General features: G+C 34.2%; 1 protein-coding gene across 6 annotated transcripts in view; it reads left to right on the forward strand.

Annotated features, from left to right (window-relative positions):
- Positions 1 to 11,557, forward strand: part of LOC118744843 (microtubule-associated protein Jupiter) — a 401,717-nt gene extending 390,160 nt beyond the window's left edge. For 3 of the 6 annotated variants that reach the window (XM_036478230.1, XM_036478215.1, XM_036478249.1), the window contains 3 exons: positions 4,656 to 4,919; positions 8,056 to 8,073; positions 10,171 to 10,358. In XM_036478230.1, the coding sequence (XP_036334123.1) occupies positions 4,656 to 4,919; positions 8,056 to 8,073; positions 10,171 to 10,307 (419 nt within the window). In that variant the 3' untranslated portion in view covers positions 10,308 to 10,358. Of the gene's footprint in view, positions 1 to 4,655; positions 4,920 to 8,055; positions 8,074 to 10,170 lie in introns of all 6 variants that reach the window. The other 3 variants (XM_036478239.1, XM_036478257.1, XM_036478222.1) reach the window with 2 other exon arrangements.
- The last annotated feature ends 575 nt before the right edge of the window (positions 11,558 to 12,132 follow it).

Genomic DNA, 12,132 nt, shown 5'->3' on the forward strand with positions numbered 1-12,132 from the left:
TTTTTAGGTACTTTTTGCCATTGTTAGGGCGCACGTGCCGCTATCTCGAGGATAAATAAGTGCATTGTTTCGGATATAACGATCGTTGCATTTTTGGAATACTTGGAATAGGCAGTGTGAGACCACAAATGAGGATAGTTACATACATAGTAGCAAAGACTGGATATCGTATACCCTTTACAAAAAGAATTCTGTGATAGTTACTTGCTTCCTAGTGTTCAAATTAAATAAAGCATTAAAAGTACATTGTTTAAGCATAGTGATTGAATTTAACCATGGCAATTTTTCTGCTGGGTAGAAACTTCAGAGTCAGGCCGAATACCGTTAGAACGGAGAGTCACCCTATACATGCAGGTGTCCCTCAAGACAATGTTCTAGGACCCTTATTGTACGTAATATACACTCGTGATTTGCCAACTGATGAAACTCTAACCATTTCAACATTTTCTGATTACACAGCTATCCTAAGCAATAGCTCAGACCCTAAAGAGGCTTCTTCCAAGCTGCAAGAATATTTGATGAAGTTAGAGCTTTGGCTGGGTTCTTGGAGGATAAAGGTTAACGAGAGCGAGTGTGTTCAGACAAAATTTACTTTGAAGAAAGAAACTTGTCCATGACTAAAGGTTAAATTAGCCATAGCCATAACCATTACCTTAACCGTAACCACATTAACTATCATCGATTATAGGTATCATAACCATAAACAGCTGATTTTTCGTAGTCAACAGTGTCGGTGCTGCCAAACATAGAACAAGATGCGGAAAATTTTGTAATGTCACTATCTCTAAGTTAACACTAAATTCTTAAAACTCAACAGCAGATCATAATTAAATATGTGCACCAAAATAAAGGTAGTAACTTGTACTTCCTTAATAATATAAATTTCTTTTGCCTTAATTATGAAATTTTGTTAAAAAATCTTATTTTATGAAAAATACGATTTTTATTTAGTTTTTTAGTATTTTTGGATCATAAATATAGAAAAGTATATAAATTATGCACATCAACTGAAAGATAAGTTAATTGTCTTTATTTTGACATCATTAGATTTTGAATCGGTTGTGTAGTTCATAAGTATTAAACAAACAAATTTAAATAAATTATAGTTCAACCGTTTATATATTCTTTATCTTTTCGCGCCAAATAGTTTTGGTACTGTTGAAATCAGCGTGAGAATTTCTATCGAGCCACATTTTTGATTTTTGCATAGCTAAATGGTTCATATTCTATACCTATGATAAAATGTTGGCTGTGAACAAGTTTTTTTTTTTTTTAACGTTTGGCAACACGTTCTTACTCGCACTTCAGACATCAGCTGATTATTATGGCGGAAAACCAAAATTCAGTTGGTCTCTATGGCCATGGTTATGGCTTTGGCGTTATGGTGTGGCATCACTAATTTAACCTTAAAAATAAATAGTAAGGCTATACTATAAAAAGATTGTGTCACGTACCTCGTGATGACACTAATAAAATTATATAGAAAAAAAATCTCAAATGAAACTCGAACAAGCAAGCCTTCAATGGGTTATAGGACACAAATCTAGATTAAGCCTAGATAGCAAGATGTAGCTTTTTAATATAAAGATTAAACCATTTTGGGCATATGGAATCCGGCTTTGGGGCACAGCGTGCAATTTCATTTTGGACAGACTATAAAGACTGCAGTCAAAAGTTTTACGCGCCATATGCGTAATGTAAATACGGTGCATGAGGACATAAGAGAGCTAAGCACCAGTTACTCAGCACGGTTAATGAACCATTCAAATCGACTAGCGAGAGATATTCTTAGCCCGAGATATGCAAGAAGACTAAAAAGAGAATTTTTCCGATATTATCAAATAATGCGCAATTTAATAGATTTGGATACCCGCAATATATCAATTTCGGCTCTGGAACTCGTTATTTCAGACTGAATACCCAACACGAAATTCAGTGGCCGTGCGGCTCGGAAACTTGTCCGTTCCGACCGAGCACAGCCTACTGGATTGTAATTACTTGAATAGAGAGAAGCGAAAGCGCGGCGTGGAAACTAGTTCTTTCCACCCGCCCAGGCAGTGCAGCTCTGGAACTCTAAGCATTTTCGCAGATAATTTAAATTTAATAATGGTTTGGAAGATTTGAAAACTTTTTGTAAGTTCCGAAAGAAAGATTGAATGAATGCATATTATATAAAAAAAATTTAACCGTAGACCGAGAACAAAAGGTATTATCGAAATTAAATATCGTTCTCGTAGTTTTGTTCCAAGAATACTTAAAAACCTAAACCGAAAGGAGAACAAAATTTTCAGGAGGGTTTTTACAAAAACGAAAGTTAGAACAAAACTATCGAGAAGGTTTTCAACGCGAACTATATTTGAACAAAATCCTGTGGAACGTTCCTAAAGAGAAAAAAATGCGAACAAAAATCTAAGGAATTTTTTTTCGACGAATAATTTTGGAACTAAAGTCCCATGAACTTTTTGAAAAAGAACGAAACAGGAACAAATCTTCTCTAAACTATTCGCGAAGAATGGTAGCGAGAGCAAAATTTTTCTCATACCGTTCCATTAGTTTAAAACGTCTGAATGTTAAAAAGAACTGAGATAATTATGTTTGCAAATTAAGTGAACGAAAGACTTAAGACACGAACTTTTCGTGTGCAGAAAATTAGAAAATGTTCACCCTTATAATCTGGAAGGATAATAAATATCCTTCATAGATTATAATGGAAGTTGAAATGATCCAGCTATTTTCTGGCTTAGACGCCAATCCATTCATAAGGTTAAGTTCCTAAAAGACTTTTGTTCTTATTTGATCCTCCCGGAAAACGTTCTCGATACTTTCGTTCTCATTGGAAACGTTCCCGAATCTTTTGTTCTCGTTGAAAGTGCCCTCAATACTTTTTTTCCCGTTTGGTTCTTCTGTGGGAAAGAAAACGCTATTGCATTCTTTATCTATTCATATTGCCTAATGATTGATATTTTTTACACCCTCTAAATTTAGATTCTGTACCGTTTTTATCTTGCTCTGAAGGGTGTATAATTTTTTCCATTACCACCTTGTTTTCTCACATTTTTGGCCAGCTGCAATGCAGATAGCAGTGGGATATGTGCACTCAACATCCTACTTATGTGTGTATATTTATACTACAATTTCTGAGCGTGTTCAAATTGCCCATGCATCCATTGCTTCAGCCATTTCAGCAATCACTGCAATTACTTGTTCACATTCGGTGGTGCTGTTCTTCGTGATTTCGCCCCTGCGGGCAGCAGAAAATATGTTTATTTTTTTCTTGTTTGGATTTCATATTTTTATCAGCTATTTTTGCTTTCTTTTTTACAATTTTAAGTTATTTAATAGAAAGCAAATCGGCAGCTAAGTTCTCAGTTTTTTTTATATTGACAATACGCCATTAAATTTGCCAAATGATCACATATTTTGTAGTAATGAAGTAAATTTATGTTGCTAGTCAAAAATTCAATATAAACGAAAGTTTAGTAAATATACATACTTTCATAATATATCTTATAAATTCAGCCGACATAAAGTTCGAAAGTTGTTAATGCGCTTTCACAGATATGGTTACACATAGTCTACTGTACTAAATACAAATACCTGCTATTATTATGCTAACGGCATCACGATTAAGCTACCACCCACACCCTTTCAGCATTTGCAATACTGCTACATACACTGCCACAAGCACCCTTTGACACTGTTGTACATAAACTTTTTATATGTATGTAATTTCCAATAAGATTAATTTTAAAATTAAGTTTATTATTTAAAGAAAAACTAATTTTATTTACATGAAATTATATTTTGTAAAAATTATAAAAATCACATTGCCACTCCTCTTATGTACTACTTACAAACTACATACAGTGCCGAACAGAAGTATTGGCACAGTGAATTTTTCGCAATATATGCAAAGTTTTTCATTCTAATTTATTTTCGATAATTTTTTATAAAAATATTGTTCATTCTACACCAGACAACATAATAATAAAATTTCTAAACTTTGTGCAAAACTTAGGAAAGTTCACTAAATTTGCACACTAATTTGCAACTTTTTATTCAGATTTTTTAGAAAAATTCTAAGTATGCAGTTTTATAGTCCAATCAAATTTAGTATAACAAATCAAAAATCAACGCGAGTTTCTAGCAACTTTAAACTTGAATTTTGTCATTCTAAAATTGAATGCACTATAAAACTGCATATTTAGAATTTTTCTAAAAGATCTGAATAGAAAGTTGCAAATTAGTGTACAAATTTATTGAATTTTCCTGAGTTTTGCGCAAAGTTTAGAGATTTTATTTTTATGTTTTTTTTTGGTGTAAAATGAACTATATTTTTATAAAAAATTATCGAAAATAAATTAGAATAAAAAACTTTGCAATCATTGCGAAAAATTCACTGTGCCAATACGTTTGTTCGTCACTGTATGTATTTATCTACTACATACATAAAATACTAGAATTTCACTTGCCACATTTAACTAATTCCACTCTTTGTTTGTTTTTTCCACCCACCTCATGTTGACGCCTACGTTCGTGTACATGAATGCAACGTAAAAAACAAACAACTCTCTTTTTCTTTTCTTCTCTTTTTTCCCACACATCCTGATGATATCCGTGTCATCCCCCTATTTCATCCTCTGTATCCTGTGCAGGTGATCAGCCACGTCGCGGACAGCAGAAAGTTGATTCATATCAACGTCTCTTCGGCGAGCCCGAGCGTCCAGTCACTCCCGCCAGGAATCACATGAAAAGCAACATTCCATTTGGTTCGAATACTGAGGCCGCCCAAGAGTTATTGGCCAATGGGAATGGTCATCACAGCAATGGCAAAGGGGGTTCGGTGTCAACCTCAACATCGTCCTCGGTATCGTCGTCCACTGAGAATTTGAAGATGATGAATGGTGTCTCAAAAACAGGTGAGTCGATGAAAATTTCTAAAGCCACATACTGTGTAGTAGTTTTTAAGGTATACATATATACACATATCGTCACTAGACACGAATGAAGGCGCGAGCTCAAAAGTTGACCGCGAAGAAAGACTCTTAACATAGTTGACGGCGAAGAAAGACGCTTTAAACTATTTAACGGCGAAGAAGAACGCGTAAACTTATTTTCGCGGTCAACTATGTTTGCGGGTGTAACAGTAGCTCTGATCCAATACTTTTCGTATAAAATCCTGTAAAAATGTCAAACAGCAAAATTACTCTCTAAAGTGAGAGTAAAAAGAGAGTAACAACAAAAAGTACGGGTACAAAAAAAGCATTTTTACCTTCCTTTTATTAGCTCGGGATGTAACTATGTAATATTGATGCGCCTAAAAGATGCAGCAATTTCTATTCTCAAGTTACATACCTGATGAGAGTACGAATGGCAATTATAATAGGGAGGTTTTAGTTTTTTTAACTATAATTTTATTCCTGTAAAAACGTCAACCAGTGATCGCTTGACACTTTTCATGATTTCATGTAAAAATTCGGGTAATATCTTGCACTTCATTCTCTACACAACTCTCCAAAAATCGCTCTCACTTATAGGATTTTGTAGGAATTTGGAGTACGGGATCGTTATTCCTGTAGCTTCCTGCAAGTTCGTGTAAAAACCTGTAAGTTCATGGAGTACTGGATCAGAGCTAGTATGTAAATTCCCCAAAGAGATTTGGGGAATGATGCTAAGGGGACAGTCTTGGCCAAGTATAAGTCTATGATTACGCGTCTTTCTTTGCCGAAGTTTTTCTTCATCGCCTTTATTCACACAAATTATTTTTCGCGTCTTTTTTCGCCGTCGAAACACTAGCGCGCCTTTATTCGCGTCTAGTGACGATATATGCTAAGTTTAGGGAAAGAAAAATGATAAGTACTTGCATAATTTGTTAAGATGAAGCTATCGGGCGAGTTTCGAGTTAGTGTCTGTGAATTTTCCTCAAGATTCATAAAATTTAGTACGCGGAGCCAAAAACATTTCATAAGGTGGTGGGCGTCATAGTAAGAAACTCTTTGTTATCTTCCAAATTGCAAAATTTTGCCGTGTACACCGAATTTCATCAAGAAACATTTTTTTTAATTTGTGCCTCTTTTTCTACAATTGGTGGACGATAATGTAAATAAATTTTGATGTTCATGCAGATTTATGATTTTATGGTTAGAACCAGCATGTAATATGAATTTCATCAAAATCGGATAACATTTCCTATTTCCGCCCACAAGAGCTGTGGGCGTGACATCGCGTCGACATATACCTTTTTTCACATTTCTTCACACTTTAGTGCAGAATAGCGCATATACGAAATTTCAGGGAATTTGTAGGACGGTTACTACTTTTGGCCGCATATTATATGGAAACGGTCCACTGTGCAGCGTTGTCACGATTTTTGACAGAACGAACGTTTTTTGTTTCCCCTTCATGATCAGTTTAAAAAATGTTTCAAGTTTCCAAAATTACGAATATTTCATGCAATAAAAGTATAAGGAATTTTTTTAACATTTGTCGCATATTTTCGCACCTTGTTTCTGAATAGCTGCGAGACGTCCTTGATTTTTCAAAGGGCCTCTAGAAGGTTTTTTTCATATGTACATTCGAATTAAGAATGTAGTATCCAATACAAAGTGTTATACAGTAGAATCAAAATGAATGGTATGCCTTTGTTGGTTCAATCGTGTCCTTTGCTTATGTGAAAGCCACTGTGCCTATTCAAATGAAACAAGTTTGATACAACTTGAAAAAAATCCAATTGGAGGTGTTTTCTCCGGTGACAGGTAACAAGTTCAACGGAAATAAGGTCAATTGACATTATTACCTTTTCAAAAGCGAAATAAAATCCTTTGACATTATTGCTCTTTTTTGATTTTTTTAAATATAAAATCAGCGAATTTCTAATTTTTTATACAATTTTAATAACCCACAGTATTTTCGTGCGGAACCCGTTTTTGCATAAGCGGCCTTCGGCTGCGCTTAAAAAAAAAAAAGATAACCTTTCCCGGACCAACACCGGCCTTGCTATCCACAGTATCTTTTGCAGATGGATTTTTTTCATAATTTTTCCCGGTTTTCCCACTTGACAAGACAGCGAAATACATGGTCGGAATTTGTTGGCTCGGTTATCGTAATCTCCCCTACGCAGTTCTTGCAACATCGCTTTTTTCAAAATGCTTTCTTAGCTCTCATGGCCTAAGGACATGGTGACATTATAAACAGGTGAAGTAATAAATTCGCCCGCTTTATTTTCCTGACATTCGGCTATCTTATGGTGATTTCGTTTCTACGAAAAAATGTCGCCTTTTGATTGCCCCTTTCTCTGTTTGTGTTCGATTCCAAATTAAAGGCGGAGGGTGAGAAAATTGTTTGTTCGTTTCTTAAAATTTCACACTCTTGTAAGGCAAAAAGGCACACTCTCTGCCCTGTAAAGCTTTGTCAGGGGATATGGTTGCCCTGAAAATCAGATGATTGTTTAAAACGACAGTATTATGAAAAGCTTGAGCCAAACACGGACCAGTAGGGAAAAACACATTTTGCACCGAAGAAGAACAACATTTTTTGGAAGAAACGAAATCACCATTATGGAAATTTTTAAAGGCAAATTTTCAAATAAGATAGTGTAAAATCTTTCTTCTCGCCCTAATTACTACACCTGGTATAATTTCACCATGGCCACAGGCCATTGGCCCCAAATTTGTGATTTCATTTTTTCCAATGCACCTGTCTTTGCCCTTCCATATAACGTTATTGCCATACAAATTCAAAGCATTGGTTTTTAACTCATAAATATATCAAATCAACTTCAAAACAAATCCATTATAAAAGTTTGGAAAGTAAAAAAATCAAATTATTGACATTCATTAAATAATTTTAAAAATAAAATTAAAAATAATTATTAGCACAATATAAATATATTTTTAATTAGAAGAATTGAAAGAAATAGTACAAAATAGTTTGTGAATTTTGTTCAACGTCCATTTTTTGCACGCCGCAATTTATATTGAACCTGCCTATCACCTATCACCACTGCCAATCAACACTCATATCTACATACATATCTCCACGTGTTACGAAAACAAGTCTTTCGCAAAATGAGCAGTAAGTAGTGAAAACAAAAACTTTAATACAGCGCTCATTGATTTTGTTACATATTTTAATGTTTATCCCATTGTTCTTCATTGCTAACGTCCATTTAATCACCCCCAATTCAAATTCCGTTCCTTTGGCAATAATCTCCAATCAATCCAGAACCCGATGAAGCATGCCCACCACTGCCTGTAGCCGAAGCTAGCTTTACGCCCACCTCCAATACGCCACAACTCAGTATTGATTTGCCATGTGAGGATAGTAGATCGCCTGGCAAACATGATGTCAACGATTTGTCGGCACGTTCGCGCGCCACGACAAGGGAAGGTGACACCGCGCGTTCTAAAATGAGCGAACATCCTGTAGCCGCGGCACGCTCCATAGCTTCCACGGCCGATCACACCCAACGGTTTAGTTCCTCGGCAAAGCACAGTAATATGGGTGCCGGTGACGTGGGTTCGCAAACGCGTCGTGATGCTGGTATAAATTCAAATAGTCCAAACTCCTTTTCAAAAATGACGCCACCCAGTAGTAAGCGCATAGAAGTGCTGGAAGTATGTGACAATCGCGCACCACCTGCACCAACGCCACGCAATCCCATCACCGGATTGGGGTTGGGCGAAGATGGTGTTGGAGGCATTAAGCCGAAGAAGCCAAAGGATCGTCGAGGTTTGCGGGGCGGGAAAAACTTAATTACTTAGTTTTCGAAGTTGTTGCGACTGAACTAGGAAATTTTTAAATCGTTAAAAGATTGGAACAGTTGCTTAACCAAAAAGAAAAGTTTTAAATTTCTGCATCCTCGTTTTAAAGTATGGCGATACAACAAAGCTAGACAGCGTTTAGCCAGCCTTCAAGTACATATCCAGGCAGGTTCTGCAATTCACTTCGGTGTGAATTTCAATCTATTTCGCTTTGTATTCAAATTGGCACTGGTTGAAATTCGCTCGGAAGTGATTGCAAAACCTCACTAAAAGTCACCTGAAATGCAAACGGACGTAACTAGATAATATTTTTTTTTTTACCGGGCAACAAAAATAAAAAATTTAAAAACACACGAAACAATTAGTACTATATTAACGAGCTATAGGTCATATATTAGAAAAATTGCGTTTTTAGCTTTTAAACGTTATGATTATTAAAAAATATATATATTTAAAAAATTCTATGCATTTTAGAATAACAATATGGGTGTCAACTAAAAGAGAAAATTCTCTAGAATTAAGTATTGGAAATGCCCTTTTAATAAAGAAATTCTAGGCTGTGGTGGTATTAGTCCTTAACATATTATTTTTTTACAAAAATAAGTACTGTAAATTTTCAAGGATATTCAAGGATAAAATTTTTAAAAGAACATTTTCAATTTATGTGCCAACAAATTTTATATATGTATTTGAATTCGACAGAATTGTCTCTTTTATTTGATACCCATATTGTCATTCTGCATTGCGGTGAATTTTTTTAATAATTTCTTGAGTTATTTACCTCTTTGAAATTTCAAAGACCTTTTAAAAAAATACCCACGTCCGAGAGAAAAATTATAAACGCAGTATTGTTATTTTTGTTTAAAGTTGACTGGCGCACAGTGTTATCATCCCCATCCAAAATTTTAAACATGACGCCCTTCAAAGTGCTTGACTTCTGAAATAGCCTAAGGTTGGAGTGTTTACAATCAGGGTTTAGCACAATAAATTTTTTTTTTTGGTCACCCGAATGGGATTCCATCAAACATTTTTTGCAATACAGCGACATAAAATTCTCAGTCCAATAGATAAGACCAAAAAAAAAATAAAACCCTCTTATTTTCTTTTATTATTTTAAGTGCAATTATTTGCATTCTTGTGTAATAAGGAGATATTGTGATTATATTCTGAAACAGAAGAGTGAGAGTGATTAAGACCGTAAAGCAATCTAACCTGCAGTAAATAGTCCTTCAGAATTACTTATTCCTATCCTATTAACTTTTTTTATTTAAAGTACGCCTTTAGTAATTTTCCTATTATTTCCATATTCATTTAATTAGTTACATTTCATTTTTAAATATAATAAATAACATTAACATTTTTTAATATTATTACCTAATTCGTATTTTTTATATTTTCCTTCCTCTAGATGGCAATCCCGTCACCGGCGAGGGTTATAAGCCCAGCAACTCGTTCAACCATTCAGTGCCCAGCCTGAATGGTGCCAATCAGGTCATCAATAAGAATCGCATTCCACCCGGTGGATTCTCATCAGGTCTTTGGTAAATAGAGTTTATCGCCTGTGTATTGTTCGTTCCGCGTTTAGGAAAAAAACCAACAGCAGAGAAGCGAGGGTCTGAGATGAAGTGATGAAACCGAAAAAGGATAAAAAAAGAGAACAATTATATAACAACACACAACCAACCAACACACAAAGAAAAACTAAACTAACCGAACATCATCAAAGCATATATACGATGAAAAAATGCAGTTAAAGCAGCATTAAATCCTGCATGTTTTTATAACGATAAAGCAACGGATGGATGGATAGATGGATGAATGATGAGTAGCTGCGGTGGATATAATTGACAGTGTGAGGAAAGCAATTTAAGAAGAGAACCAGCAATGAGAAATAGGAACATTGAAAATTAACAAAATTTCCATTAAAAAAAACGGTAGAAACACAAATTATTGAAGGATGCAAGAATAATTAGTATTTAAGAGCTAATCAAGCAGAAATTTAGAAAACCCAGGACACAGACACACACACAAACACACGCCAACACTGTTTTACAGTAAAACAGAAAAGCATTTTATCCAAACATTAACGTACATAGTACATATGTATGTAGGTAATATGGTTACCAATGCGATGAACTCTCAAAAGTTAACGTCAGAGAAACTGGCAAGCGAGGAATAAGGGAAATGCAATCAAAAAAATTAATGCAGCAAAAAATTAATTAGTGTTTAAATGACATAAAATTAATAAAAATTAAAAACTTGAAGCAATATTGAGCAAAATGCAATTACATGAAATAAGAACAACTCTTCTGTGTAATAATATTGACAACAACTCTTCTACAAGTGACAAATGTTCATAGCAAAATTGAGTTTTATGCATTCAAGCATAAAATCTATAATTTTCCAAAATGTAAACAGCGCGAAAGACACAAAAAACTGCATGGCATTTGGCATTTTCGTACCATCAACATCAACACCAACACAAACACATTTTCAACTCGAAATTTTATTTTACATTACATGTCGTCAGTTTCACGCCTTCATCAATACTCCCTGCATACATACTTCACATATAAACACAACCTAAACGTGTACGAAAAATGTTCATTCAACGAACTGCAGCTCGAAAAAAAACAAACAGCTCAACGAACTTATACAAATGACGACGTCGATATATAGACGATTGAAAGTTGTTGCTTTAGAATTATAAAAAAAAAAAAACAGAAACTAAATTTAAAAAGTATTTGCTCAATTTAAAGCTGCAGTTTGTGGAAAAGGTGTATACAAAAAAAAAAGACACAATCAACAAGCATGAAGAAATTACAACAAAAATTATCGTAAATCCTTTTTAACCGTTTCTGTAGCCAAACCAAATCTTAAGAACATTTTACTTTTGGCACATTTCCAACTAGGCATAAATTAACCTGGATTCTATATGAAATGTAAACACTCACTCCTTCGATTAATAACATCCTCCGCTATATGTATCTACCTAACAATATACGCATACATACCACATCCATATCCTCATCCACACCAACGTTAATGAACTGAAGAATTATAAACTAAAAACAAGAACAATGAATTGTAAAATATTAATCACTACATCGTAATTTAAACAAACAATGATTTTCAAAAAAAAAAATATATACAAAAACCTTCATACCAGCATACATGCTACATACTCACAAACAACATACATTTAATCAATTACATTCATTTCTACGATATTTGAGATCATACATATTTAATAAATAATCATAAAATGCCTATGATTTGCATTCATTTATTTTAATTAATAATTATAATTATGTTCTCTCCTAATATATATTTTATATCTATGTAAAAGATACATTTATAAACAAAAAAA

The sequence above is a fragment of the Rhagoletis pomonella genome, unplaced genomic scaffold (assembly GCF_013731165.1).
Source record: "Rhagoletis pomonella isolate Grant_MI unplaced genomic scaffold, Rhpom_1.0 Rhpom_scaffold_00001, whole genome shotgun sequence".
Lineage (NCBI taxonomy): Eukaryota > Metazoa > Arthropoda > Insecta > Diptera > Tephritidae > Rhagoletis > Rhagoletis pomonella.